Consider the following 26346-nt stretch of genomic DNA (forward strand, 5'->3'; position numbering starts at 1 on the left):
TTGCTGCTAAGAAAAAGAAAATGAGGAGTTTGGGTGAGTAGCTGGATGATTTGTGGTGTAACTGAGCTTCCCAGAAATCTCTTATCAGGTGGGAAACGGAAAACTGCTTTATATACACAAGACCAGAAACGAGAGCCCTGAGGGAAAGTCCACCAAACGTACAACATATCATTGTTTCTCCCGGAAACAATTAGCGGGATTCTCGAATGACCATATGTGCTGTACCCACAGGGACCATGTACCAAAGCGTGAGGACTTTGTAAGCAGGCTCCATCGCGGTAGAGTTTATAGAACAGGAAGAGATCACATTCTATGTATTGTTTCAGGAAGCTCTGTCGCATGTGCCCTCCAAGTCCACCTCCCATTTAGTAATCTAGTTATGTACTGTCTGGTGAGGAATGCTATTTAACAAGGAATATATAGCAGACATTCATCCTCTGTGACACTTTTCAAGCAGCAAGCCATCATAGTCACGTGTCAGGATGGGCAGCGATCTGAAGAAACACACCTTGAGACCTGTGTCTCAACTGTCAGAAGAGCAGGATTGTGACCTGATGTGCTCTCTCAGCCATGGAGTAGGGCTGCAGAAAGAAAAAATAAAAGCTTGTCCGGCAGACAGACTAAATTTTACCCAACCTCAGTCCCGTTTTCTTGCTCATTTGTAAACCCGTTCTTCTTAGTCTGCCTGATAGTCTCCATATCCAGTTGTAAGCACAGAGGACGACTGAAGCCGGAAAATCATTTTGTTCTGCTCACTTAGCTGAGGACAAGTTTTTCTTGCTGGAAGCAAGTGACACTCATGCACAGCTCTCAATGACTCCGCATGGGGCTTTATAAGCGCTTTGTCTGATGGTCAAGGAAGCAGTCAGAGGATTTGATGCTACTGGACCCCCCTGACTTTGGATAACAGGGATATGTGCACGTTTTAGATTTTTCTGCTGCAAAAATTATACTGTTGGCTATAAAAATGCTGCGTAAAATACACGTTTTTTTGCACTGTGTTTTAGATGCATTTTCACTTGCGTTTTTTTCCCTATTCGTTTTAGCGGGTAAAAGAATTGACATGCTGCGGATTTGAAAAAATGCTTTAATTGGTTCAAAATCACAATGAAAAAATAAGCAGCATGTGGATAGAGATGAGCGGTGTTCGACTAGAACTGTTCGCCAATCTCAAATTCGAGCTGTTTTGGGCGGTGTTGGAGTTGTTCGACGAACCCGAACGATTTGCAAAAAATTCGGCTGTTCGAGGTTATGTTCAATAACTGTTCGTGCACCAAAAGCGTGTCCTGCATGTCTGGCGCTATTTAGAGCACCAATCATGCAGGGATTGTCTGCCACTCACTGTAATGCCACAGCCATGGTGGTTGTGGCATTACAGTGATTGCCCAAATCGATGGGAACAGTGCCAACAGTGAAACATGAAAAGCCGGCAATTCATCAGCGGCATACACCGGTACCCGACAATTTAGAACCGAAAGAATAGAGCTTCACACATAGATTAGATAGATAGAAACATGTCAGTCACACATATAAGAAGCACAGTGACAGTGTTGCTTACTGTACTTGTCATTTAGTGTAAAGGATTTATCAAAAAAAATAATAGTGTTTTCATGCACCGTCTCTTTAAAAAAGCCGGCCGGCAATTCAGCAGCGGTACCTGACAATTTATAACAGACAGAATAGAGCTTCACACATAGATTAGATAGATAGAAACATGTCAGTCACATATATATGAAGTACAGTGACAGTGTTGATTACTGTACTTGTCATTTAGTGTAAAGGATTTATTAAAAAAAATAATAGTGTTTTCATGCACCGTCTCTTTAAAAAAGCCAGCCGGCAATTCAGCATCTGTACCCAACAATTTAGAATAGAAGGAATAGAGAATCACACATAGATTAGGTAGATAGAAACATGTCAGTCACATATATATGAAGTACAGTGACAGTGTTGCTTACTGTACTTGTCATTTAGTATAAAGGATTTATTAAAAAAAATAATAGTGTTTTCATGCACTGTCTCTTTAAAAAAGCCGGCCGGCAATTCAGCATCTGTACCCGACAATTTAGAATAGAAGGAATAGAGCATCACACATAGATTAGATAGATAGAAACATGTCAGTCACATATATATGAAGTACAGTGACAGTATTGCTTACTGTACTTGTCATTTAGTGTAAAGGATTTATTAAAAAAAAATAATAGTGTTTTCATGCACCGTCTCTTTAAAAAAGCCGGCCGGCAATTCAGCATCTGTACCCGACAATTTAGAATAGAAGGAATAGAGAATCACACATAGATTAGATAGATAGAAACATGTCAGTCACATATATATGAAGCACAGTGACAGTGTTGATTACTGTACTTGTCATTTAGTGTTAAAATAAAGGATTTATTTAAAAAAAAATTGGCGTGGGGATCCCCATAATTTTAGGCTCTAGCGGAGGTTAACCAGACGGCTGGGGCAGATGTTTGAAGCCTGGGAAGGGGGTAATACCCACGGAGCTTCCCAGGCTACTAATATCAGCCCCCAGCGGAATACCTAGCCTTTACTAGCTATTAAAATGGGGGACCCCCCAAAAAAATGACGTGGGGTCCCCCCTATTTTAATAGCTAGCAAAGGCTAGGCAGACAGCTGGGGGCTGATATTAATAGCCCAGGAAGGGTTCCATGAATATTGGCCCCCTCCCAGGCTAGAAACACCAGCCGTCAGCCGCCCCAGAAATGGCGCATCCTTAGGATGCGCCAATTCTGGCACTTAGCCTCGCTCTTCCCACTGCCCTGTAGCGGTGGCAGTGGGGTAATAGGGTTGGGGTTGATGTCAGCTTATAATGCCAGCTGACATCAAGCCCAGGTTAGTAATGGAGAGGCGTCTATAAGACACCCCCATTACTAACCCCATAGTCAAAGTTAAAAGAAAACACAAACACCCAGAATAAAGTCCTTTAATTGAAATAAACACACATTCCTTTATTGTTCTAAATTAAACCATACTTACCGTCACGCCCATTCCAGCTGAAGCCAACGATCTCCTGCAATAAAAGAAAAATAATAAAGCAACCTCATCCTTACCTTTCCATGGTTCCCACGACAGCTTCAGCTCTGCTACATCGAGATAACAGGCTGGACCGCAGCAGAACGCTGCCATCCAGCCTGTCATCCCGCAGACACTGAGAAGCACAGGCATGCTTGCGCTCTGCAGTGTCTGGCTGTGACGGCATAAAGATGAGACGAGTTCATGTCCAATGAACTCGGCGCACCTCATGCACGTCACTGACAGCGTGGGAGAATTCTCCTGCACTCAGCACTTCAGCGTGAGAATTCTCCCACGCTGTCAGTGACGTACATGAGGTCAGCTGAGTTCATTGGACATGAATGAGCTCACCTCATGCACGTCACTGACAGCGTGGGAGAATTCTCACGCTGTAGCGCTGAGTGCAGGAGAATTTTCCCACGCTGTCAGTGACGTGCATGAGGTGAGCTGAGATCATTGGACATGAATGAGCTCACCTCATGCACGTCACGGACAGCGTGGGAAAATTCTCCTGCACTCAGCGCTTCAGCGTGAGAATTTTCCCACGCTGTCAGTGACGTGCATGAGGTGAGGTCATTCATGTCCAATGAACTCAGCTGACCTCATGTACGTCACTGACAGCGTGGGAGAATTTTCACGCTGAAGTGCTGAGTGCAGGAGAATTCTCCCACGCTGTCAGTGACGTGCATGAGGTGCGCCGAGTTCATTGGACATGAACTTGTCTCATCTTTATGCCGTCACAGCGAGACACTGAGGAGCGCAAGCATGCCTGCGCTTCTCAGTGTCCGCGGGATGACAGGCTGGATGGCAGCGTTCTGCTGCGGTCCAGCCTGTCATCTCGATGTAGCAGAGCTGAAGCTGTCGTGGGAACCATGGAAAGGTAAGGATGAGGTTGCTTTATTATTTTACTTTTATTGCAGAAGACATTGGCTTCAGCTGGAATGGGCGTGACGGTAAGTATGGTTTAATTTAGAACAATAAAGAATTGTGTGTTTATTTCAATTAAAGGACTTTATTCTGGGTGTTGTGTTTTTTTAAATACTTTACTAGAAATTCATGGTGGTCATGTCTAATATTGGCGTGACCCCATGAATTTCGGGCTTAGGGCCAGCTGATAATGCCAAGCTGGCCTTAACCCCTTTATTACCCAGTGAGCCACCGCACCAGGGCCCTGGATGAGTTGGGTACAGCGCCAGAAGATGGCGCTTCTATGAACGCGCCATTTTCTGGGGCGGCTGCGGACTGCAATTTGCAGCGGGTGGGGCCCAGAAAGCTTGGGCCTCCCTGCGCTGCGGATTCCAGCCCCCAGCTGCCTAGTTGTACCCGGCTGGGCACAAAAATAGGGCGAAGCCCCACGCATTTTTTTTTTAAATTTTTTCATGAAATTCATGGAATAATTAAGAAAAAAAGGGCTTCCCTATATTGTTGTGTCCAACCAGGTACAAATAGGCAGCTGGTGGTTGGGGGCAGCCCGTCCCTGCCTGCTGTACCTGGCTGGACACAAATATAGGGCGAAGCCCCACGTCAATTTTTTTTAAATTATTTCAGGAAATTCATGAAATAATGAAAAAAAAATTGATGTGGGGCTTCGCCCTATATTTGTGTCCAGTCAGGTACAACAGGCAGGAACGGGCTGCTCCCAACCACCAGCTGCCTATTTGTACCTAGCCGGACACAACAATATAGGGAAGCCCTTTTTTTCTTAATTATTCCATGAATTTCATGAATTTAAAAAAAAAATACGTGGAGCTTCGCCCTATTTTTGTGTCCAGCCAGGTACAACTAGGCAGCTGGGGGCTGGAATCTGCAGCGCAGGGAGGCCCAAGCTTTCTGGGTCCCCCCCCCGCTGCAAATTGCAGTCCGCAGCCGCCCCGGAAAATGGCGCGTTCATAGAAGCGCCATCTTCTGGCGCTGTACCCAACTCATCCAGGGCCCTGGTGCGGTGGCTCACTGGGTAATAAAGGGGTTAAGGCCAGCTTGGCATTATCAGCTGGCCCTAAGCCCGAAATTCATGGGGTCACGCCAATATTAGACATGACCACCATGAATTTCTAGTAAAGTATTTAAAAAAAACACAAACACCCAGAAAAAAGTCCTTTAATTGAAATAAACACACAATTCTTTATTGTTCTAAATTAAACCATACTTACCGCCACGCCCATTCCAGCTGAAGCCAATGATCTCCTGCAATAAAAGTAAAATAATAAAGCAACATCATCCTTACCTTTCCATGGCTCCCACGACAGCTTCAGCTCTGCTACATCGAGATGACAGGCTGGACCGCAGCAGAACGCTGCCATCCAGCCTGTCATCCCGCAGACACTGAGAAGCGCAGGCATGCTTGCGCTACTCAGTGTCTGGCTGTGACGGCATCCAGATGAGCCGAGGTCATGTCCAATGAACTCGGCTCACCTCATGCACGTCACTGACAGCGTGGGAAAATTCTCACGCTGAAGCGCTGAGTGCAGGAGAATTTTCCCACGCTGTCAGTGACGTACATGAGGTGAGCCGAGTTCATTGTCGGCTCATCTGGATGCCGTCACAGTCAGACACTGAAGAGCGCAAGCATGCCTGCGCTTCTCAGTGTGTGCGGCATGGCAAGCTGGATGGCAGCGTTCTGCTGCGGTCCAGCCTGTCATCTCGATGTAGCAGAGCTGAAGCTGTCCTGGGAACCATGGAAAGGTAAGGATGAGGTTGCTTTATTATTTTTCTTTTATTGCAGGAGATCGTTGGCTTCAGCTGGAATGGGTGTGACGGTAAGTATGGTTTAATTTAGAACAATAAAGAATTGTGTCTTTATTTCAATTAAAGGACTTTATTCTGGGTGTTTGTGTTTTTTTTAACTTTGACTATGGGGTTAGTAATGGGGGTGTCTTATAGACGCCTCTCCATTACTAACCTGGGCTTGATGTCAGCTGGCATTATAAGCTGACATCAACCCCAACCCTATTACCCCCTGCCACCGCACCAGGGCAGCGTGGAAGAGCGAGGCTAAGTGCCAGAATTGGCGCATCCTATGGATGCGCCATTTCTGGGGCGGCTGACGGCTGGTGTTTCTAGCCTGGGAGGGGGCCAATATTCATGGCACCCTTCCTGGGCTATTAATATCAGCCCCCAGCTGTCTGCCTAGCCTTTGCTAGCTATTAAATTAGGGGGGACCCCACGTCATTTTTTTGGGGGGGTCCCCCATTTTAATAGCTAGTAAAGGCTATGTATTCAGCTGGGGGCTGATATTAGTAGCCTGGGAAGCTCCGTGGGTATTACCCCCTTCCCAGGCTTCAAACATCTGCCCCAGCTGTCTGCTTAACCTCCGCTAGAGACTAAAATTACGGGGAACCCCACGCCAATTTTTTTTAATAATAAATCCTTTATTTTAATACTAAATGACAAGTACAGTAACCAACACTATCACTGTACTTCATATATATGTGACTGACATGTTTCTATCTATCTAATCTATGTGTGAAGCTCTATTCTGTCTGTTATAAATTGTCGGGTACAGATGCTGAATTGCCGGCCGGCTTTTTTAAAGAGACGGTGCATGAAAACACTATTATTTTTTTTGATAAATCCTTTGCAGTAAATGACAATTACAGTAAGCAACACTGTCACTGTACTTCGTATATATGTGGCTGACATGTTTCTATCTATCTAATCTATGTGTGATTCTCTATTCCTTCTATTCTAAATTGTCGGGTACAGATGCTGAATTGCCAGCCGGCTTTTTTAAAGAGACGGTGCATGAAAACACTATTATTTTTTTTAATAAATCCTTTGCAGTAAATGACAAGTACAGTAAGCAACACTGTCACAGTACTTCATATATATGTGACTGACCTGTTTCTATCTATCTAATCTAAGTGTGAAGCTCTATTCTGTCTGTTATAAATTGTCGGGTACCGCTGCTGAATTGCCGGCCGGCTTTTTTAAAGAGACGGTGCACGAAAACACTATTATATTTTTTAATAAATCCTTTACACTAAATTACAAGTACAGTAAGCAACACTGTCACTGTACTTCATATATATGTGACTGACATGTTTCTATCTATCTAATCTATGTGTGATGCTCTATTCCTTCATGTCTAAATTGTCGGGTACCGGTGTATGCCGCTGCTGAATTGCCGGCCGGCTTTTTTAAAGAAAGCGTCTTCTGAGCAGTTTGTGAGCTTTTGGACACCTTTGAAGGTGTTTTCTATGTGTTCCTATGTGTTTTTGTTTGCCTGCCATTGGTTTTAACGGTGTTCGACGGTGTTCTAAGGTGTTCGACGAACAGTTCGACGAACAGTTCCTCGAACATCCCGGTGTTCGACGAACCGAACCCGAACACTACGGGGGTGGCTCAACACTACATGTGGATGAGATTTCAGAAATTTGATTCACTTTGCTGGTACTGTAAAATCCTGCATTTTTTTGTGGCAAAAATAGCATGTATACAGACATTGGCATTTTTAGCTGGTTTTTATTTTTGCTAAAATATGCGTGTAGTAGTCTGAAAAATACTGTAGTTATTTTATTATTTTGTTAATGTATAGAACACTATTTAAAGTTAAAAGTTTAGAATTTGGGTTGTTCACTCCATCTGTATAAAATTCCAGAATTACAGAACTGCAAACCTCTGGTATTAACATTAGCACAAAATCTGTGCATTGAGAACTTTATGGCATGGCATTCTATGGCCAAGCAGATATATCAAAACCTTACATCACCAACCACAATGCCAACCGTTGGCTGAAGTAGTGTAAATCACACTGCCATTGGACTCTCAACCAGTGGAAACGTGTTCTGTGGAGTAACTAAAATCTCGCTTCTCTTCCTGGCAATCTGATGGATGAGTCTGGGTTTGGTGGATTCCAAAAGAATGTTTCTCTACAAGACTATTTGTTCCAACGGTAAAGTTTGGTAAGGGCTGTATAATGCTATAGGGTAGATTTTCAGGGGTGGCCTAGCCATCTTAATTCTGTTACAAGGAAATATTGATGACTAAGACATTTTGGACAATTATAGCTTCAAACTTTGTGGGAACAGTTTGGGGAAGGCCTTTTTCTATCCCAGCATGGATGTGCCTTAGATAAAGCAAAGTCCACAAAGACCAGGTCTGTTTGGTTTGGAAGAACCTGACTGGCTGAACAGTACTGGCCTCAACCCCATCGAACACCTTTTGGGTGAACTAGAACAGAGATTGCGAGCCAGGTCTTCTCATCCAACATGTGTCTGACCTCACAAATGCTCTTCTGGATGAATGGGCAAAAATTCCCACAAACAATCTAAAATCTTGTAGAAAACCTTTGCAGAAGAGTGGAAGCTATTGTAGCTGCAGAGGGGGGACGAACTCCATATTAATGCTTATGGATTTACAATGTACGGCACATATGTGCTTTTTATTTCACCACCAAGATGACCATCTTCTGTGCCGTGTGATATTTATAACATAAATGTAAACCACATCAGGTATAGCTTGTTCCATGACGTATATGAATGCCATGGGTGATTTTGGGTTTAAAGAATTTTTACATTTCTGGAAATAAAGTGTAATCTCTGTACAAATGAAGAATTCCCCCACTTTCTAATATACTTTTGTATCACTTCATGACGTTTTTTTGAGATATTAGCTTGCTGTCAGTAACTGAGAAAATTCTTGTCTATACTCAGCTAGTATACCTGTATATAGCTAGTCCTGGTCTCATCTGAGGAGCACATATAATTGTATCCAGTTTAGAAATGCTGTTAGCTAAATACATCAGCATCTGCACCACAAATGCAGCAAATGAGGCTTCTTTCAAGCTCTCCTTCTTTACTAACTACCTGACGAAGGCTCTGCCAAAACGTGCGTTGGGGTGGACGCGCGCCCACCCACTGAATCTGTTGCCCCCCCGTGGTCATATCTCATCAGGTATATGATACACTAACCTGTCTTTTTTATTAATTATTGTCAATTACCGTTAGGCTATGCAGGTATATGTGTTGTATTAATATCATACTTTTAGTTTCAGGACAAATAGGGTGTTGCAATACGGCACAATTTGAATAATGACACATTTTGGTGTCCACTATGTTATGTGATATATTGGATGCTTTGATTCAATCCTGTGTGGTATGCACGTCCTTTTTGTCACATGTATGTTTTTCTATGTTACCATCCTCCATTTACCTGTAATTTTTAGCGTCTTTGAATAAAGCTTCATATATTATATCTTACACTATTTGGGATTTTTTGATCGTTTCTTTTTTTCTCTTGTTGTTTGGCATGATCTCTTGCGATTTATCCCCTCTCTTGATTGAAGTCCAAACTAGTGCATATATATTAGATATTATTACTATGTACTGATTAGAAGTATGCATATGCATCTGATAAGTGGTTTATGTTATGTTCTAAGTTCTTTCCTTATCAAAACCTGAATTCAATATATATATAACATACTGAAAATAAAGGATTATATATAACATACTGAAAATAAAGAATGTGTGATTATATTTTCCAGGATTTTGCTGACACGATTCCTGGACATGGAGGGATTATGGACCGATTTGACTGTCAGTATTTGATGGCCACCTTTGTCCATGTGTATATTGCCAGCTTCATAAGGTAGGAAGTCTCCCATCTTGTATTATCTTTAGCATAAAATGATACAGATAATTATTATTTTGTATAAAAAATAAATACTTGTGGTTTACAGTTTTCATATCTCCTTTACTGATGAATTGTACATTGTAACATTGATCCGTAAAAACTAATAGAGAATAACTTCAGAGTCAGATTACAATACAGATGCAAAATATCTAATGTTTTGCATTATTAATCTCTTCCCGACATTAGATGTAATATGTCAGGTTTCTGTGCACGGTGCTGGCTCAGAAGCTGAGCCTGCATTGTACCCAGTAGGCAATAGCTATGCTGCACAGCCAGCGTCTCCCTCTAACAGGAGCAAGTAGAGCTCCTGTTAGACCCCTAAGTGCCTCTGCCAATCTCTTACAATGGCATTTAAAGTACACGGCCAGCGGTCGTGCCATTCTACATGCCCATCTTGCCACCCCACAGCGTGATCGTTGGGTGTCGATGGATTGTCGTGGCAGCCTGGGAACTGCTGAAAGCCCAAGTGCCGGACATGACTGTGTCCCTGTGAACACCAGCGTGTGACTTGGCTTCATAGAACACCTTGATTTTTCTCACACACTGCAATATTGTGGGATTACAAGGGATCAGATGATCGCCGAGTCAAGTCCCCTAAGGAAATTAAAAAAGGAACTAAAAAAAAAAAAAATATATAACATTTGATTCAGCCCTCTTTTCCTAAAGAAATGAAATAAAAATGTAAAAAATAAACATGGTTATGCTGTGTTGTTAAAAGCCCGATCTATCAAAACAGAAAATAAATTAACCTGATCAGTAAACTGTGTAAAACGGTCGCCGTAACGTCTGCCAAAAAAATTCAAAATGCCGTACCTATCCCAAAATGGTGTAGTAAAATCAATAAAAATAGAAACTATACAAATTACTGTATCGCTGTAATTGTACTGACCTGCAGAACGAATGCTGTAAAAGCAAAGCCCAAAAAACAATTGTGGAATTGCGTTTTGTTTTTATTAAGCAATTTCACTGTTCTTTAACCCCTTTATGACATGGTACGTAATAGTACGCACCACGTCATCACCCCCTGTTCAGCGCGGGCTCCGGCGCTGAGCCCGCGCTAAACCGGGCACATGTCAGCTGATCTATCGTGTTCCACCCGCGGCTGTTACCTAGTTAAGTGCCACTGTCAATCTGAAGTGTTTTCTGAAAACCCCTCTAATCGTGCTGCTGGTCTTTAGGGGTCAGAATCATGAGACCTCTACTGATCGCTCAACACACTACTCTGTTGCGCTCACTTCTGCAAGCAGCAACTTTTAGCTCTTGTATTAGCATTATTACGTACAGAACAATGTACGGGCTCAATAGACAGACTATGGCCCTTATAAATCAAAGTATTTACCCCAAAAAATTGGCATAAAACCCTACGCAAAATGTTTGTGCAACCTGTAGTTACATAAAACTGTTGCGACTTTTGCCGTTTTCACGCCTGTTTCTGGCAGTTCCATCAAATTGGACGGATTTTGGGAGGATGTGGAATAGGAAGGGGCATGGCGATGCCCGCTCTTCAAAGTCATCAATAGTGGTGGTGCTTTTTACTCCAGAAACGTTACTTTAGTCCTTGACTGAAGTAGCATTTCTGGTACACACTACTGAGAAGATGCACCGAATTTATTAAGGCTGTGTGCCCACTATGCATTTTCTAAGCGTTTCCGCAGCGGCCATTCCACTGCAGAAACGCTTAAAAAACACTTGGTAGAAGCTCTGCCATGTTCCCCAATGATAAACCGCATGTGCTGTGCACATGCTGCGGAAATTTCCGCTGTGGATTATCATTGCGGAAAAAACCGCAGCACTACCAATTATTTTGCGGAAGCACGGCGTTTTCGCCGCCATTGACTTGCATTGGAACGCATGGAATTCGCATCACTGGATCTGTACAGGCGGATTCCATGCGTTTCAATGTGCGGATGGTACCCGGGTTTTGAGAAGAGGAGACTCTCCTCCGGACCCGGGTACCATAGAACCTGTAAAAAAAAAGAATAAAATAAAAAATAAATATTATACTTACCTTCTGATGGTCCCCGGTGTCTTTATCTGATGCGTCCTGGCTTGTCGGCAGCTATCGAAGGTCTGAAAAGGACCTGCCGTGACGTCATTTAGTCATGTGACGGGTCACGCGACCGCTTAGTCTACCGCGAGCTGTCGGCAAGCCAGGACGCATCGGATAAGGACACCGGGGGCCATCAGAAGGTAAGTATATATTTATATTTTATTTTTTACCATTCTTTCGGTCACACTATATAAATCCATGCCGGTTGCATGGATTTATATAGTGTGACCAAGTTGTCAAGCACTTTCCAAGTGTTGCTAAAATCTCTTGGAAAGCGCTTGTCAACCCGCATGCGGAAATGCATGTGAAGAACGCTTCACATCCGCTTGTCCCTGGCAGGAAAAACGCATGTACAATCCGCATGTACAATCCGCATGTACAATCCGCATGCGTTTTTTCTGCCAGGGAGATGCAGAAACGCTCAGGAAAAATCCGGAGCATTTCTGCATCGTGGGCACATAGCCTAAGTGTTGTGCACTTCTTAATGGATTCAGCACATTCTACTCTAAACCTCCCCTTCGTTAAGTCCGGCGTGCACACAGAAGTACAGCTTCATAGACTTTGTATTGAGCCGGTACACTGCTCTGTGCACGGACACATGCAGGAGCTGAGCGCTGCTGCGCTGACTTGAGTTTTGAGCGATCACTTGAGGTTTTGACCCCCCCACTCCCGAGAGTAGCACATTTATAAATGTAAAACATATAGCAATAAATTAGAATAATAGGTTCTCTTTAATATTGGTTTGCTGTTGCTTATATATTGTCGACAGCACTGTACCATGATTGTCACCATTCACATGAGTCCCTTTCTCCAAAGGGGCTCATAATCTACTTATTTCAAGTGAACTTGCAGCAAAAAAGTTGTCTGCCTGTAGCTTCTCCACGTCCTCCCCTCTGCATAGATGTCTATGCGCAGCCACTGTCATCTCATACCTGTATTCGCTGAAGTCAGATTTTACCTCTGAATTAAGGATGAATGATCAAGCCAGAAGGAAAATCAGCCATTTTTCTGTGATAAGATATATTACAAAGTTTTTTTTTTATCTTCAGTTGTACTATTGATTTGCAGGGAAGAAATTGAAATTACCTTTTCTTTTTAAATGTTTTTTTAACCTCTTAAATGGTTAAAAAATTGTATTTGTTACAGCTCACTACAGTGCCCCTGCTTTCCTCCAATGCTACAGAGTCAAAGCTGCATCTGCTTGCTGCATTGAAGCGCGCACAGTTCAGCTGTTCAAGGATGACTCTGGTCTGAACTTTCAGTCAATCAGGAGCGCAGCATCCCTCCTACAGGCAGGGAGTGGTGCGCTCCTTAAGATTGATGTTGTGAATAACTTCTTGAACAGGATCTTTCACCACTTTTAGCATGCAAAACTGGCCACATCATGTAATAGCTGCTGCATAAAATGTCTTTTTTTATTTTTTAATTCCTCCTCTCTATTGCGAAGATATTTGCTTGTAACTATAGGTTATAGTTTGATAAGTCGAAGGGTGCGTTACCAGAGACTCTTCTCTGGGGTCGTTGACTGTGTCCCCTGCATAACGTTCACCAATAATAAGCAGAACACCTCATACAGGGGAACACCTCTCCAGAAGGTCAGAGGAACATGCTTTCTCCTGTGAGATGTAATTATAGACAGTCCTGCTTTCAGCCCTGATCTCTGCACCTACCGTGAAGAATACAGCAGACCTGAGTGATTACACCTTCAGCTTTCATCTCACAGTAGTCAGTACAATGGAAGTGAGCCTATAGCAGAGCTGTGTTATCACAAACACCTCTGAAGCTGCAGCTCTGCTCTTGCATCTGTCAGCTGTGCCTATTCCCCCACACTGACTGCCGTGAGAAGAGATCTGGAGGTGTTTGTCATCACACTCATCGCTGCTCTATTTTACACAGTAGTAGAGATCAGGGCTGTCTGTCACTGCATGTCTCACAGAGTGTACTTCTGACGAGGTAAGTTTAACATACTCAAACTGGTGACAGGTCCTTTAAGTCGCTTCCAGTCACGGATCATGAATAAGTATATGTTTTTAATTCTACCTTTTCTTTCTCTATGTCCAGAGGTCCAAATCCCAGCAAAGTCCTGCAGCAACTTTTAACACTACAGCCAGAGCAACAATTAAACATCTACAAAGTGTTGAAGACCCACTTAATGGAGAAAGGGGTCCTCTAAGGAGCAACTTCTGACCTGTAACATAACCATATACTATATGGCGCCAGAGCTACTGCACTGACTCCAGAGCATTCAACCAAAGACTGTCAGTCATTTTTCCCCTGCTAGTCCCCAGTAGATAAGGCTCATGGCTGCCTCATCTTTCCCACACATGGTCCTTCAAACAAACAGATCTACTGACTGCCTGAAGCTCTGAACGTTGGAACGATAACTTTCCACTAGTTTTAATTTCCATGAGAGTATACTGAAGAATGAAGGCAGTTCCTTGAGTGATAAAACTATGCACAATTTCTGGTAGGAAAGGGCAGACATATTGTTTACTTTTGACTCCCCTCTTCCTGCTGAATGGAGGGAAACGTGATTCATCTTTTAGGGGATAGATTTTATGTATTTCAATGTTTAAATGACCACCAGAATTTTTTTTTTTATAGATTTGTTTTTTCTTTTTAATTTAGAAAGCAATACAATAAATCTCTGGTATTTATTTACTGTATAGATGACACTCATCAGGTCATTCAGAACTCCCGTGTATTGGGATGTCGGCCTCTATGGATTTGTGAGGGCAGCACTAGAGTAGGTGGACATGGTGGAACTGCTGCTCTCTTGTCTTCAGAATCAGAAGTAAAATCATATTATTTTAAAGGGGTTTCTCAGTCTGAAAAGAAGTTCTCTGTCACTCTATATGACTGTGGTCTGCCGAGTTATGTCAGCGTGCAATACGATTCGTCTGTATTGGCATCGCAAGTTGGCGGTCGCGTGACTGCATCTATGCGTACTTGCAGTCATGGGCCGACTAAATTTTCAGACGCTTTTCTCAATGTTCTTTTGAGGGACGTGCAGGAGAATGTAGTCGGCATGTGACTACAGCTATGCAATTCATATGGTCCACTCACGGACTCATGTCAGCCATGAAAACCCCTTTAGGAAGTCAAAGAAAGATGGAGGTACTTGATGACAACCTACACCAAAATACTGCTACAGGAAATGGTGGCAGAAGTTGTCATTGCTGAAAACTGTGAACTTATTAGGTTCTGTCCAAGTAGATTGAATCCTGTCTCTAGACTGCGGAAATGTATCTACATGTGATCTGGTACCCTGGCAGGAACCTGGGGCATTAGTACAGGATACACGTTGTCTTTCTTTTGTGCAGTGTTGTTCCGTCCTCTTACATATATAGCCGGTGTCTGCACTAAAACCCTTTTATAATACTGAGCATAAAATCTGTGAATTTATACGAAGAATACAGTTATTAAATGTATAGTGGGAATACTGGTCTTCTTTGGGAACTGAAGGAAAGGGTCTCCTGTACCCACCTGGACGAACTGACTATAGAATTTACCAGCTTCCAAAAGTGCAAATATTTATTGAAGCAAATCCACGCAGTTTAAAAATTTCCAAATTACTTCGGGGAATCTCACATCGAAAAAACGCAACGTGTTTCGAACACAGAGCTGTGTTCTTTGTCAAAGCTGACATGCATATGACACTCTATAGTATTATATCCAATAACAACCAATCAGATCGATATGCTTGGTCACATGAGAGTGTAAATAGGGTGCAAAATTAGTGTGAGCCAATCACATAAAATGGAAAAAACAATAAAACCATTATAGAGAGAAAGAACAAAAAAAGAGATAAAATTCATTTTAACATGAAATGTTACATGAAATAGATAAAATAAACTGACAGAAACATGAAGTAGAATCAATAATGAAACATGATTTCATGGCGTGCATTGAGTCCGTCTGGGAAACGGGATCCAAGGTTGTAAATCCAGAATGCTTCTCTGGTGAGTAAATGATGTCTGGAATCTCCTCCTCGATGTGCAGGTTTAACCCTCTCAATACCAATGACCTGTAGAGAACTGCACAATCTCTGGTGAAATTGAATAAAATGCCTAGAGGCATGTGAAATATTACGGTTGGTACTAGAAAGAGAAGATATATCAGTTAAATGTTCTGAAATGCGAACTTTAAGATTTCTTGTTGTGCAACCAACATATATAAGATCACAAATTTTGCATAGAATTATATAAACCACATTCGTGCTGTTACAATTTATGTATCCTTTGATTTTGAAAGTTTCTGTGTGGTTATAATTGAAAAATTCTTTAGTAGCTGATGTATATTTGCATGTCCGACATCTATTTTGGCCGCACTTATAGAAACCAGAGTGATTTAGCCAAGTATTACTTTTTAATTTATTAGAGGAGAAAAAAGACGGTGAAACGATGTTACCAATAGTGACACCTCTCCTTGCTATTACAGAGGAATTGGATTGTAAAATGTTAGATAAAGTTGCATCCTCATACAAAATGGATATGTGTTTGAAAAAAATAGATTTGATTATATTAAACTGAGGGCTGTACTGCAATGACATGACTAGTCCATTAGAATTATTGTGGACGGTATAACCTTGGATCCCGCTTCCCAGACAGACTCAATGCACGCTGTGAAATCATGTTTCATTATTGATTCTACTTCATGTTTCTGTCAGTTTATTTTATCTATTTCATGTAACATTTCATGTTAAAATGAATTTTAACTCTTTTCTTGTTCTTTCTCTCTATAATGGTTTTATTGTTTTTTCCATTTTATGTGATTGGCTCACACTAATTATGCACCCTATTCACACTCTCATGTGACCAAGCATATCGATCTGATTGGTTGTTATTGGATATAATACTATAGAGTGTCATATGCATGTCAGCTTTGACAAAGAACACAGCTCTTTGTTCGAAACGTGTTGCGTTTTTTCCATGTGAGATTCCCCGATGTAATTTGGAAATTTTTAAACTGTGTGGATTTGCTTCAATAAATATTTGCACTTTTGGAAGCTGGTTTCTTCAACTTTTTTTCATGCAAACACGTGAGGCCACACGTACCCGTGCTTCCTTCCAAAGCCTACAGCAATCAGGTGAGCTGAATCTACTTTCCTCTTTTTTCACTATAGAATTTACTACTGGATATTACTTTGTGTGATTAATATTATGAAGCCCACTTCTAAAATTAAAAACATTTGAAGGATGTGACAAGTTTGTAGTATATTAGGCTACATTCACATCCTGTTTAATCCACTCGTCAGGGCATCCTTTTGGGCTTACGCCTGAAACCCTGAACAACGGTATTCTTGTGTACTCACTGATAATTCCATTGACTAATGATACAAACAGAGTCACTTTGCATTTTGTTGGACATGAATTTTGTCTCTATCTCCCTGTTTACCACAATGCAGTCGGCCACGTTTTGGCGCCCACCTCAAATATGCCGATACTGCCAAAAATGTCTGACAGAGCATAAAAGTTATACATCATTAAAGTCAATGGCCCCATCAGCGCAAACCTTCCGAGTCCCATATTTTAGGGCTTCCCACGTAAGCACCAATGGAGCCACTGACTAGTGGATAAAACGTGATGTGACCATAGCATTGCTTATGTCACTGACTTAGTTTTAAAGACTTCCTAGATGTGATGGATCAGTCATGGTTTCTTACTAGAGCTTACAAATGTCTACAAAAGGAGGTTACTGCATTATGGTTGATGGTTTCCCCGCACCCCCGTCTTCAACCCCTGCATCTCCTTGTACACTCAATCAGCAGAATACAGGCTGCCTTCTAGAGCACTCACCTACAGCCTGCATCTACCTATGGAGGTACATGGGATTCCTGTGGCTTTTATTAGGACACTCCACTTGTGTAGTATGTGTTTCCAGTAAAAAGAGGATGACTTTTTCAATCATTGTAAATTAATAGCTTTTATTTCCAATTAAAAATTCCTTTAGCAACTAAAACTTGGATTGGAATGGTCTGAAAGTCCAAGAACGAGAGGACACTGATTTGGCTGTTCATGTGTGGTCCCGTTCAGACTCTAGCTACAACCTTGGCACTTTGGGAGGCTGTTTCGCCATTGAGAAGACCTGTGCAAGGATTGCGAATATGAAGACCATGAACTAGTGGGGGCTTCCCTCTAAAGACTCACTTGGGTTTGAAGTGCAGCTTGAGATACTTTGGCAATCATTATGGCCAGTTCAACACTGGATACATATTGCTATCGGACGATGTTGGTCCTAATAGTTTATATATAGAAAGAATTGCAGCTAATTTAGATAGACCACTATTACGTGTCTTGTAGCCCACAGTCAAGTCCATGTCTAATGTTCTCTAAAGGCCTTGGAGCTAAAAGTAGAAGAACAGAAGGACGTCAGAATTAGTAAAGGAAACCCTTTTGTAGACGGGGTTGTATTACTGTCATTAATGCTATATAGGACTCTATATTGTAGTTCATAAAAGAGAAGATTACATCTAATGGTAATTATACTATTGAATTGCTAGTTAGAATTGCATTTCAGTAAGTTGCAAAATGTATTGCATTCAAAGCATTACTATATAAATAGTGAAATAGGCAAACTATAACCCTCTTCCTACTGGTGCGTAGTCCTACTTTTGAGAACCTTCTGGTAGTGTACAGCGCCTGTTCAACTGGGCACACGTCTTTACATTCAGTTTCAACCCACTTCCACCATTTTTTTTTCATTTGCTTCCTATTGTCTGTCAGTTTTTCTATTTTCTAATTTAAATTCATTATTTTATTGTAAATATTTACATTATCTTTAATAAAAAAAAAACATATACACTATTAGAAGACAAGTTGTAGTTCTTCATGTCCCTGATACAAAGGCACAAGTCTTAAAGGGGTTATCCAGAGCTAAATTAATTTTTCGTCTCATAGTAACAACCTGCCTGTTTTTTTTTTTTGTTTTTTTTTTACTAACTAGTTAGCAACTACCTGCCCGTTTTATATGGCTCAGAGCGGCCATTGACCGCTCCTGCCGGCGATTCAGTTGCTCCACGTCAATAGAGCAGCTCTTCTTCCGGGCTGCTCTGTCGACAGGGCTCGACTGTCGATGTTATGCTGAATGACAATTGGCTTCCCACCCCGTAAACACAGCAGAGCGGAAGAGAAGCCCCTGCTCTCTACTCATGACGTCAACGGAAGTCGCAGAGTTGCCAACAGGAGAGTGGTCAATGACTTCTTTGTGCCTGCAGAGATCTGCGCTGGGCAGAACAGGCAGGTGGTTATCAACTATCTGCTTGTTAGTTCTTTGGCCTACAGTAAAATAGTAATATAGTCCTGGATAGCCCCTTTAAATCTCCCACACAATGTAGTTCGTTCTTCAGGTCTAAATCTATCAACATATATCAGAGTTCTTCCATAAGCATATACCATCATGGAGGTACAGACATGTAACAATTGAATAGCATTAATAAAAAACACATTTTCAAGGCACCATGGTTATTTTTAAAGTCTAACTTTTATGTTTTGCTAGGCATAGAGACAGTAGACAAAGTTTGATCTTAAAAATGCAGCATTTACTTTTTGGTGCTTGGAAATTTGGCTTTTACTGACAGACATTGAGATATTTGTGGACTTCAACTCTGTTACCTACAGTAGGGAGCTGCCTATGAGCAAGTCCATGTGGTGTTTGGAGAGCTCTAGTCTTTAGTAGGAATTCATTAGTGACATCAGACTTTCATGGTCCAAGAATGGACTGCAATGTGCGGGCCGACCTCAACTCAATAGCTATAGCCATATATGAGGCCGTTGAGTTCTGGCCAGGAGACTCACAGCTGTACATGGACTATGATAATGGCTAAGATATTTAAAGGAGTTTTGCTGTAACTCTATGCGACTGCACACTTCTGAATCCTGACAGTGTGCATTGCGCACACCGTCAGAAATTTCTGGTATTGACAGTTGAGAGTGGGTGATCACGTGACTGCAAGTATGCGGTCACATGTTGACTAGATGTGCTCAGCTTCTCTCAATTCACTTACATTGAGAGAAGCCTGGCACGTCTAGTCGTTATGTGGCCAGAAGTATGAGAGAAAACCACCTTCTCTCACCGGTAATACCATACTGTAAGGATTCAAATGTCTCCAGGCACATAGTGACTGCAAACTTTATCAGATGACAGACAACCCCTTTAAGTAAGGCAATGAACTAGGTGATTACACGAATGGTGACCTTTGAATGAATAGGGATATCACACATTATGACGGTTATTCTTATCATGAAAAATCTTTGATAAAATGTCTCATTCCGCAACAGAACTTAAAGGGACTGTTACATGTATGGAATAGTAATTTAGAAGCCTTTCCGTGCATTGGTGCTGTGTAAACATTGATTTAGCTTTTGCCACCTTAAAACACTAAAAATTCATGTCACCCTTGGAAACAAAACATTTAGCCAATGCCATAACCAAGAGAACAGGAAAAACAGACTTGGAGAGAACCTGTTCGACAGCCGCGCGATTTAGTGATATATCCACTGACTTCAGTGATCTGTAATTTATGTCTGACTATGGAATAGTTTTTATGAAACCTTTTAGAAGTTGCAGTGTTATGCACAGTTAGGACAGGTGCAGATGACTGTACATTCGGTCCAAGTGCGATCCGACAAAGCAGATTGTACTCTAACCAATGTTTGGCCATGCACACTTCCGATTTTGATCTGTCTGAGGAAAAAAATCGCTGCATTCTAGAGTTTGATCCAATATTTGGATTGTACTCGGCCATGCAAGTCAATGAATCCATGGAAACTATTGGACTGTACTCGAATGACATCTGAGTGCAGTCCAATTTCCATGGACTGACACGATGGAGAAATTTTTTTCTCCATCTTTTCCTGTGTGCTCCGTTTCTTTCAATAGAGCGAATTGGAGCATACTGTGTTCACACTCTGATCAAAGTTTGATCAGAGTGAGATTTGCATCATCGGCCCGATTCTCTTGGATGAGAGAATCTACAGCTATCTGCACCTGTCGTTAGGGCTCATGCACACTATCGATTTTCTCGTATGAGCGCAATCCATGGTTTTCACGGATTACACTTGTACTGATGCTATTCTATGGGACTGTGCACAGGCGTGATTTTTGTTCCATCATGTCTGAGTGTTGGATCATAATTGGCAATGCTAGTCTATGGGTCCGTGAAGGACATCAGGCTGCACTTGGATGACATCTGAGTGTGGTCCAATTTTCACGGACTTGCAAAATGGAGGAGGTGGAGACACATTTTTTATTTTCTTCTCCGTGGCCGAGACAAACCTGATGCCACTGTAATAAGAATAATTGCACCATTTTTTTTTTCTGCTGTTGAAACACCGGTCGTGTGACCCTGCCCTTGTAAGGCAAAATATGTCAATCAGTATCAGAAGGATGGGGGGGGGGGGGGGGGGGGGGAGTGCAGCTCATGAATACACTGGACTTCTAGGGCCCTAATTCATGAAGTTGTTTTTGACACTTCTGGCATAAAACACCTTTAAATGTCAAAAACTTCTTGCACAACACTAAGGTGCTCAAAAAAGTTATGTTTGGCATTTTCACAACATTTTTGGAGCTTTTCTGGGAATGGAGCATAGCAAAGCCTGCCTGACAAATCAGTGAAAAGTTGTGGTGGACCTTATGGCACAAATATTACTCCAGCCCCTGACATTTCTGGTGGAGGTGCACGCCTGTTGTAAGATGCACCTAATTCATTAAGTGGCTTTTACCGCTCACTGAATTAGGCTCCTCTTACTCCAGCATGTCCAACATTACGACTAGACTGTATAATGCTGGTATTAATGATTCGGGCCCACAGTGTACCCCACACTGGCAGCGCACTGCATCTAGTAACACACCTATGAAGCATAGCCACAGGGCAAACAAAGTTTCTGACTGTTGCTTTCAAGGGGCATAAAAGGAAACAATTAAAAAGACGGTTAGCAACATTTATTCATTATAGTTAGCTATTTTCATATATCTCACATCCAAATCCAAAGGGTGAAAAGGGAAAAAGTCTTGAATGATCTGTTCTCACAGATTTCCCAGATTTATTAATGTATATGAACTACATGATTTCATCACATTTTAATGTCTAAATTACAGCTTTAGAATCACCGCTTGATCGGAAGCCATATTTACACATGAAATATTGATTACAAGAAGATATCGTTCACTGGGTGTAATTGGGATCTGGAAAGAACAGATTTGCATGCCGGGGTAGAATGCTTAATATTGCCACAGATTTAGCATTTTATAATTGTGTGAGGTAAAATCTGAGGCATAATCTCCATGGGAACATATAGAGATTTCCACAACTTGTGAAATCCAATATGTCTGATCCTCCTTTCTCACGACATCAATCATTGGCGAATAGTAGGAACACCACCATACACATTAGCAGTTAATAGACTATTATTTATTTATTTTACTGACTTGTGTAGCACCATTAATTCCACAGCACTTTACCATCACTGTCCCCATTAGGGCTCACAATCTGCATTCTCTATCAGTATGTCTTTGGAGTGTGGGAGGAAACCGAAGAACCCAAGGAAACACGGGGAGAACATATAAACTCCTTGGTTGTCCTTGGTGGGATTTGAACCCAGGACCCCAGCGCTGCAAGGCTGCTGTGCTAACCGCTGAGCCACCGTACTGCCCAGACTATAATTTGAAGTGTGCCCAGCTTTTAATCAGTCGTATACAAACTTTCCTTTTAGGTCTCATCCCAACATCCGTGATTTCTCATGTACGCAATAAAGCCGTCAGTGTGTCAGGTTTCACTATCATTTTCATGTAAGGACAAATAAAGTAAAAATGTTCCCATTTTTTATAATGTTAATCACATACTGTACACTGCTGCCATAGGTGTGCTGTACATGGTTTTCACAGACCTATAGATATGTACGATTTTAATCCTTGGCGCTGATAAGAAAAACAAACAGAAAAAAAAAAAACGAACGAACATAATGTCTGATTTATTTATTTTTTTTGGGCGGTCGACAAAAATACCAGACATGTGAACAGCACTATAGCCTAAAATGAGTATGTGCTCTATCCGTGAACAACACAACACCTACGTGAAAAACGGATGTCTTTTATTTAGTTTGTCAGATTCCTCAGTAATTACAATTAGTATATGAAAAATTCATGGATTTCCTACTTTTAGAGTAATATTTAGCAGTCCCCTCACGTTCTGATAGCACATGTAGCCTTTCTGTGAACATACCTACTTCATGGTACAGTTGAAAAACAAAAAAACATGCGTCCAAGATTTTATTTAACTTCCAAGATTATATATATTTTTTTTATTTTTAAGAGACCAAAGTAACCTTAGTAAATCTAAGCACAAAGACAAGGGAAACAAAATATATATTTTTTTCTGTTGACTTTTTAGGAAAAAAAAAAAGTATAACAAGCAATATTTTTTTTTTTATTGAAACGATAAAATTGCTGCTTATTGGTGCCAGACATGTATGTAAACTAATTTTAAGGAACACTTGAATATTATTTTTAGGTTTGATTCTTTAAAATGTAAATATTTGTTTTCTTTGTGTTTATACAAAAATAAAGAATAGTAAAACTTTGCTCGTGTCTGTTTTATTTTATATAAATTTGTAAATGTATTTAAGGATAACTTCTCCAACTTTCTTGTTGGAAAGCTGCATGCTTTCGATTCAACACATTTATGTTGTGCAAAGGATAATATGATCTGATGTGTGATTTAAGTTGAGAAGAATGAAATATCAATGGCCAATAGAAACCAAAATCAAGGGCAAAATTCCCAATCGCTCTAACAAAAAAATCAAAAGTGAAAAATTAAATCCCAGGTGGATCCTACGAGGGTCAGTCAATAAGTAATGCCTCCTATTTTTTTTCTCCTTTTAATTGGCTGGAAATTCAAATGCAATTACATAGGTTGAAAACCACAACATTAACGATTAATTTGTCACTTTTCAATATAATCTCCATCCATCTCCACAGTCTTGGTCCACCGTTTAACAAGGGCATGTATTCCAGCATGGTAAAAAGCATTCTTGGGACCCACCGTGCACAAACTTTTCTGTATCCCAGTTGTCCAATAATTTTCATCACACTGCCTTTACTGAGGCAGATAATGCCACACAATTCATCTGCAGTCACCCGGCGGTCACCACGAATGATGTCATCGACTCGCTGAATGTTGCTTGGAGTCACTGCGGTTACTGGCCTGCCACTCTGCATTTTGCCAGCCAACGGTGATGGCCCTTCAGCTGTGTTACAGCGACGAACCCATCGTCTAACAGTACTGACATCCACTGTTGCATCACCGTACACATTTTTCAGTCTCTCATGAATTCGAATGGGGGTTTCACCTTCTGCATGCAAGAATTCAATCACAGAACGTTGTCTAATACGAACATTGATGTCAGCCATTTTGCAAACGGATACAGTCCTGCCACCTGTTGGTGCAGGAAGTTGCAATTGCTGTGGATTGGAGAAGAAGATTTGAGGAATTGTGCCAAATTCGAATATTTAACATAACTACCTTATTTAAGGAGAAAAAAAATAGGAGGCATTACTTATTGACTGACCCTCGTATTTGCGTAACACTCTGTAGTGTTTTGGGCCCATATGTGGCTCTATGCAAACGTCCAGTAAATCTGGGTATACTCCTGATGAAACGACTGTCCTGTGGCATTTCATCCCAGATCTTCTATCAGGGCATCAGTGAACTCCGGGATAGCTTGTGACTAACTGGTGCCGTCGGATGAACTGATAAAGTGAATATGAGAACCACTCCATGCATTCAATGTCATACAGGAACTGCCCATTGTCCTGCACCAGGAGGAACCTAGAGTCCACTGCGCCAGCATAAGACTGGGTTCAAACGGGCGTATCTCATGGTCCGTATATGGACTGCAGGACCCAAATTGACCACAGGTTTCCTGACCTCAACCAACAACCTCATTTGAGCTCATGAGACTATAAGCTCATGTCGGTACACCTACAGTCATGCTGGGAATTGCGGTCTGTATATGGACTGTGAAATATACTTGTTTAAACCTGGCCTATGGTCTGATAACGGCTCTAATTATTTCATCCTGGTACATAACCGTAGTCCGGGTACTGTTGGCGTGGAGGTTTCAAGGATTTGCCTCCCTAGACCATTGCTGACCACCTCCAAACTGGTCATGTTGGATGATGTTGCAGCATAACCTTCAACACAGCATCTCCACTCTTTCATCTTTCCGCCTGTCGAACAGGGTGCCAAAGGCAGACCTGGTTCTCTGGTAAATGATAATCAAGCAGCACAGTACTGGGCTACACTAGAGGTCGTCAGGCTCTCATGGACTCTTCCAACAGGTTAGTCAGAAGCATGCACAATAGTAGCCCACCGGAGGTCATTTTTTAAGGCTTTGGCAGTGTTACTCTTTTCACAAAGTAGCAGATACCACCTCTCCTCATATAACGTCCAGTCTCCTGGCATCTGCTCCCTGCTTTTGAGACACAGCAAACCTTGCTTGACAAAGACTTGTATCTGGTCGAAACGTTGCCCTGTATTTGGTAGAATAAAAGATTTACTTGCTTCACCCAAGCCTGGATGCTGTCTCATACCTGGTTTACAGCAAACCTTTTTGCGACAGGACATATGGATTGTGCCATCATAGAGGAGCTGCATGTAAAGCTTCATGCTACCAGTGATAAGAACGCTAGCAAAACTAGAGAAGAATCGGACAGGAAGGATAAGAAGGGATTGAGGCCCCTATTCATCAAGACCTGCAATGTTGATGATGGTCTTGATGAGGGGGCGTAGTGGAGTCAGGTACTCCTGATTTATTAAGGGGCACATGCCCCTTAATGAATTGGGAGCATCTGACAAGTGGTGTGCACCTCGCCACAAATATTACTCCCGCCAGTGACTGGAGTAAGATTTCTGGTATAAGGAAGGCCAAAGCTCTTGCTATGGCATCACACCCTCGCTGCGCCCTAGCTCCACTCATTTTGGCAGAGTTGGGCAAAACTGGTGTGAAAGCAACAAAAGTGGCAACATTTTTGCACAACTATGAGTTGCGCAAAATATTTTGCCACTTTTCAAAGAGATTTATGCCAGAATTCTTTGATGAATCAAGGCCACCACCGTAATCACCATTACCTATTTGAGGGTTCTGTTGCCTTTCTAGTATAATTGTTGCCACTTTCATTTACACCGAAGCAGCAGGGGATATTGATTCACTATCGCGTATGCTTCTTTACTGATTCATATCGCTGAAGTATAACTGCCTTGGGTTACACTGCGAGATGCAAGTGATCCCCCTTAATTTTTTTGAAAAGTAAATAAACATATACGATACGAGAAGTAACTATATAGAAATTCACACTGCTTACGGACAACACTGCCTGGACTGAGGCATTTACAGAGCCGAACTTCACTCACACCTGTAAGGCTGGAAGTTTGGGTTGGAAGATGCGGTTCCTATATGAAACATGCATGTCTGAACCATGCCTTACACACATATATACCAACTGATCATTCCATATACACAGGCTGACACCAAATAACCTGTGGTCCAGTAGACCTTGACTTGATGGGTGTAAAGGAATAAAGGATTCCCTTATATACATTGATTGGCATTGTGGAAGAAAGAAAGAGACAGCGA

General features: G+C 41.7%; 1 protein-coding gene across 1 annotated transcript in view; it reads left to right on the forward strand.

Moving 5' to 3' along the window:
• CDS1 (CDP-diacylglycerol synthase 1) overlaps positions 1 to 14370 on the forward strand; it is a 97741-nt gene extending 83371 nt beyond the window's left edge. The window contains exons 12-13 of the mRNA XM_073637112.1: positions 9515 to 9618; positions 13775 to 14370. Coding sequence (XP_073493213.1) covers positions 9515 to 9618; positions 13775 to 13886 — 216 coding nt within the window. The 3' untranslated portion in view covers positions 13887 to 14370. The remainder of the gene's footprint in view (positions 1 to 9514; positions 9619 to 13774) is intronic.
• Positions 14371 to 26346: the final 11976 nt, after the last annotated feature.

This window comes from Phyllobates terribilis, unplaced genomic scaffold (genome assembly GCF_046119375.1).
Source record: "Phyllobates terribilis strain yellow unplaced genomic scaffold, ASM4611937v1 Scaffold_1__5_contigs__length_1240528914, whole genome shotgun sequence".
In the NCBI taxonomy this organism is placed as follows: domain Eukaryota; kingdom Metazoa; phylum Chordata; class Amphibia; order Anura; family Dendrobatidae; genus Phyllobates; species Phyllobates terribilis.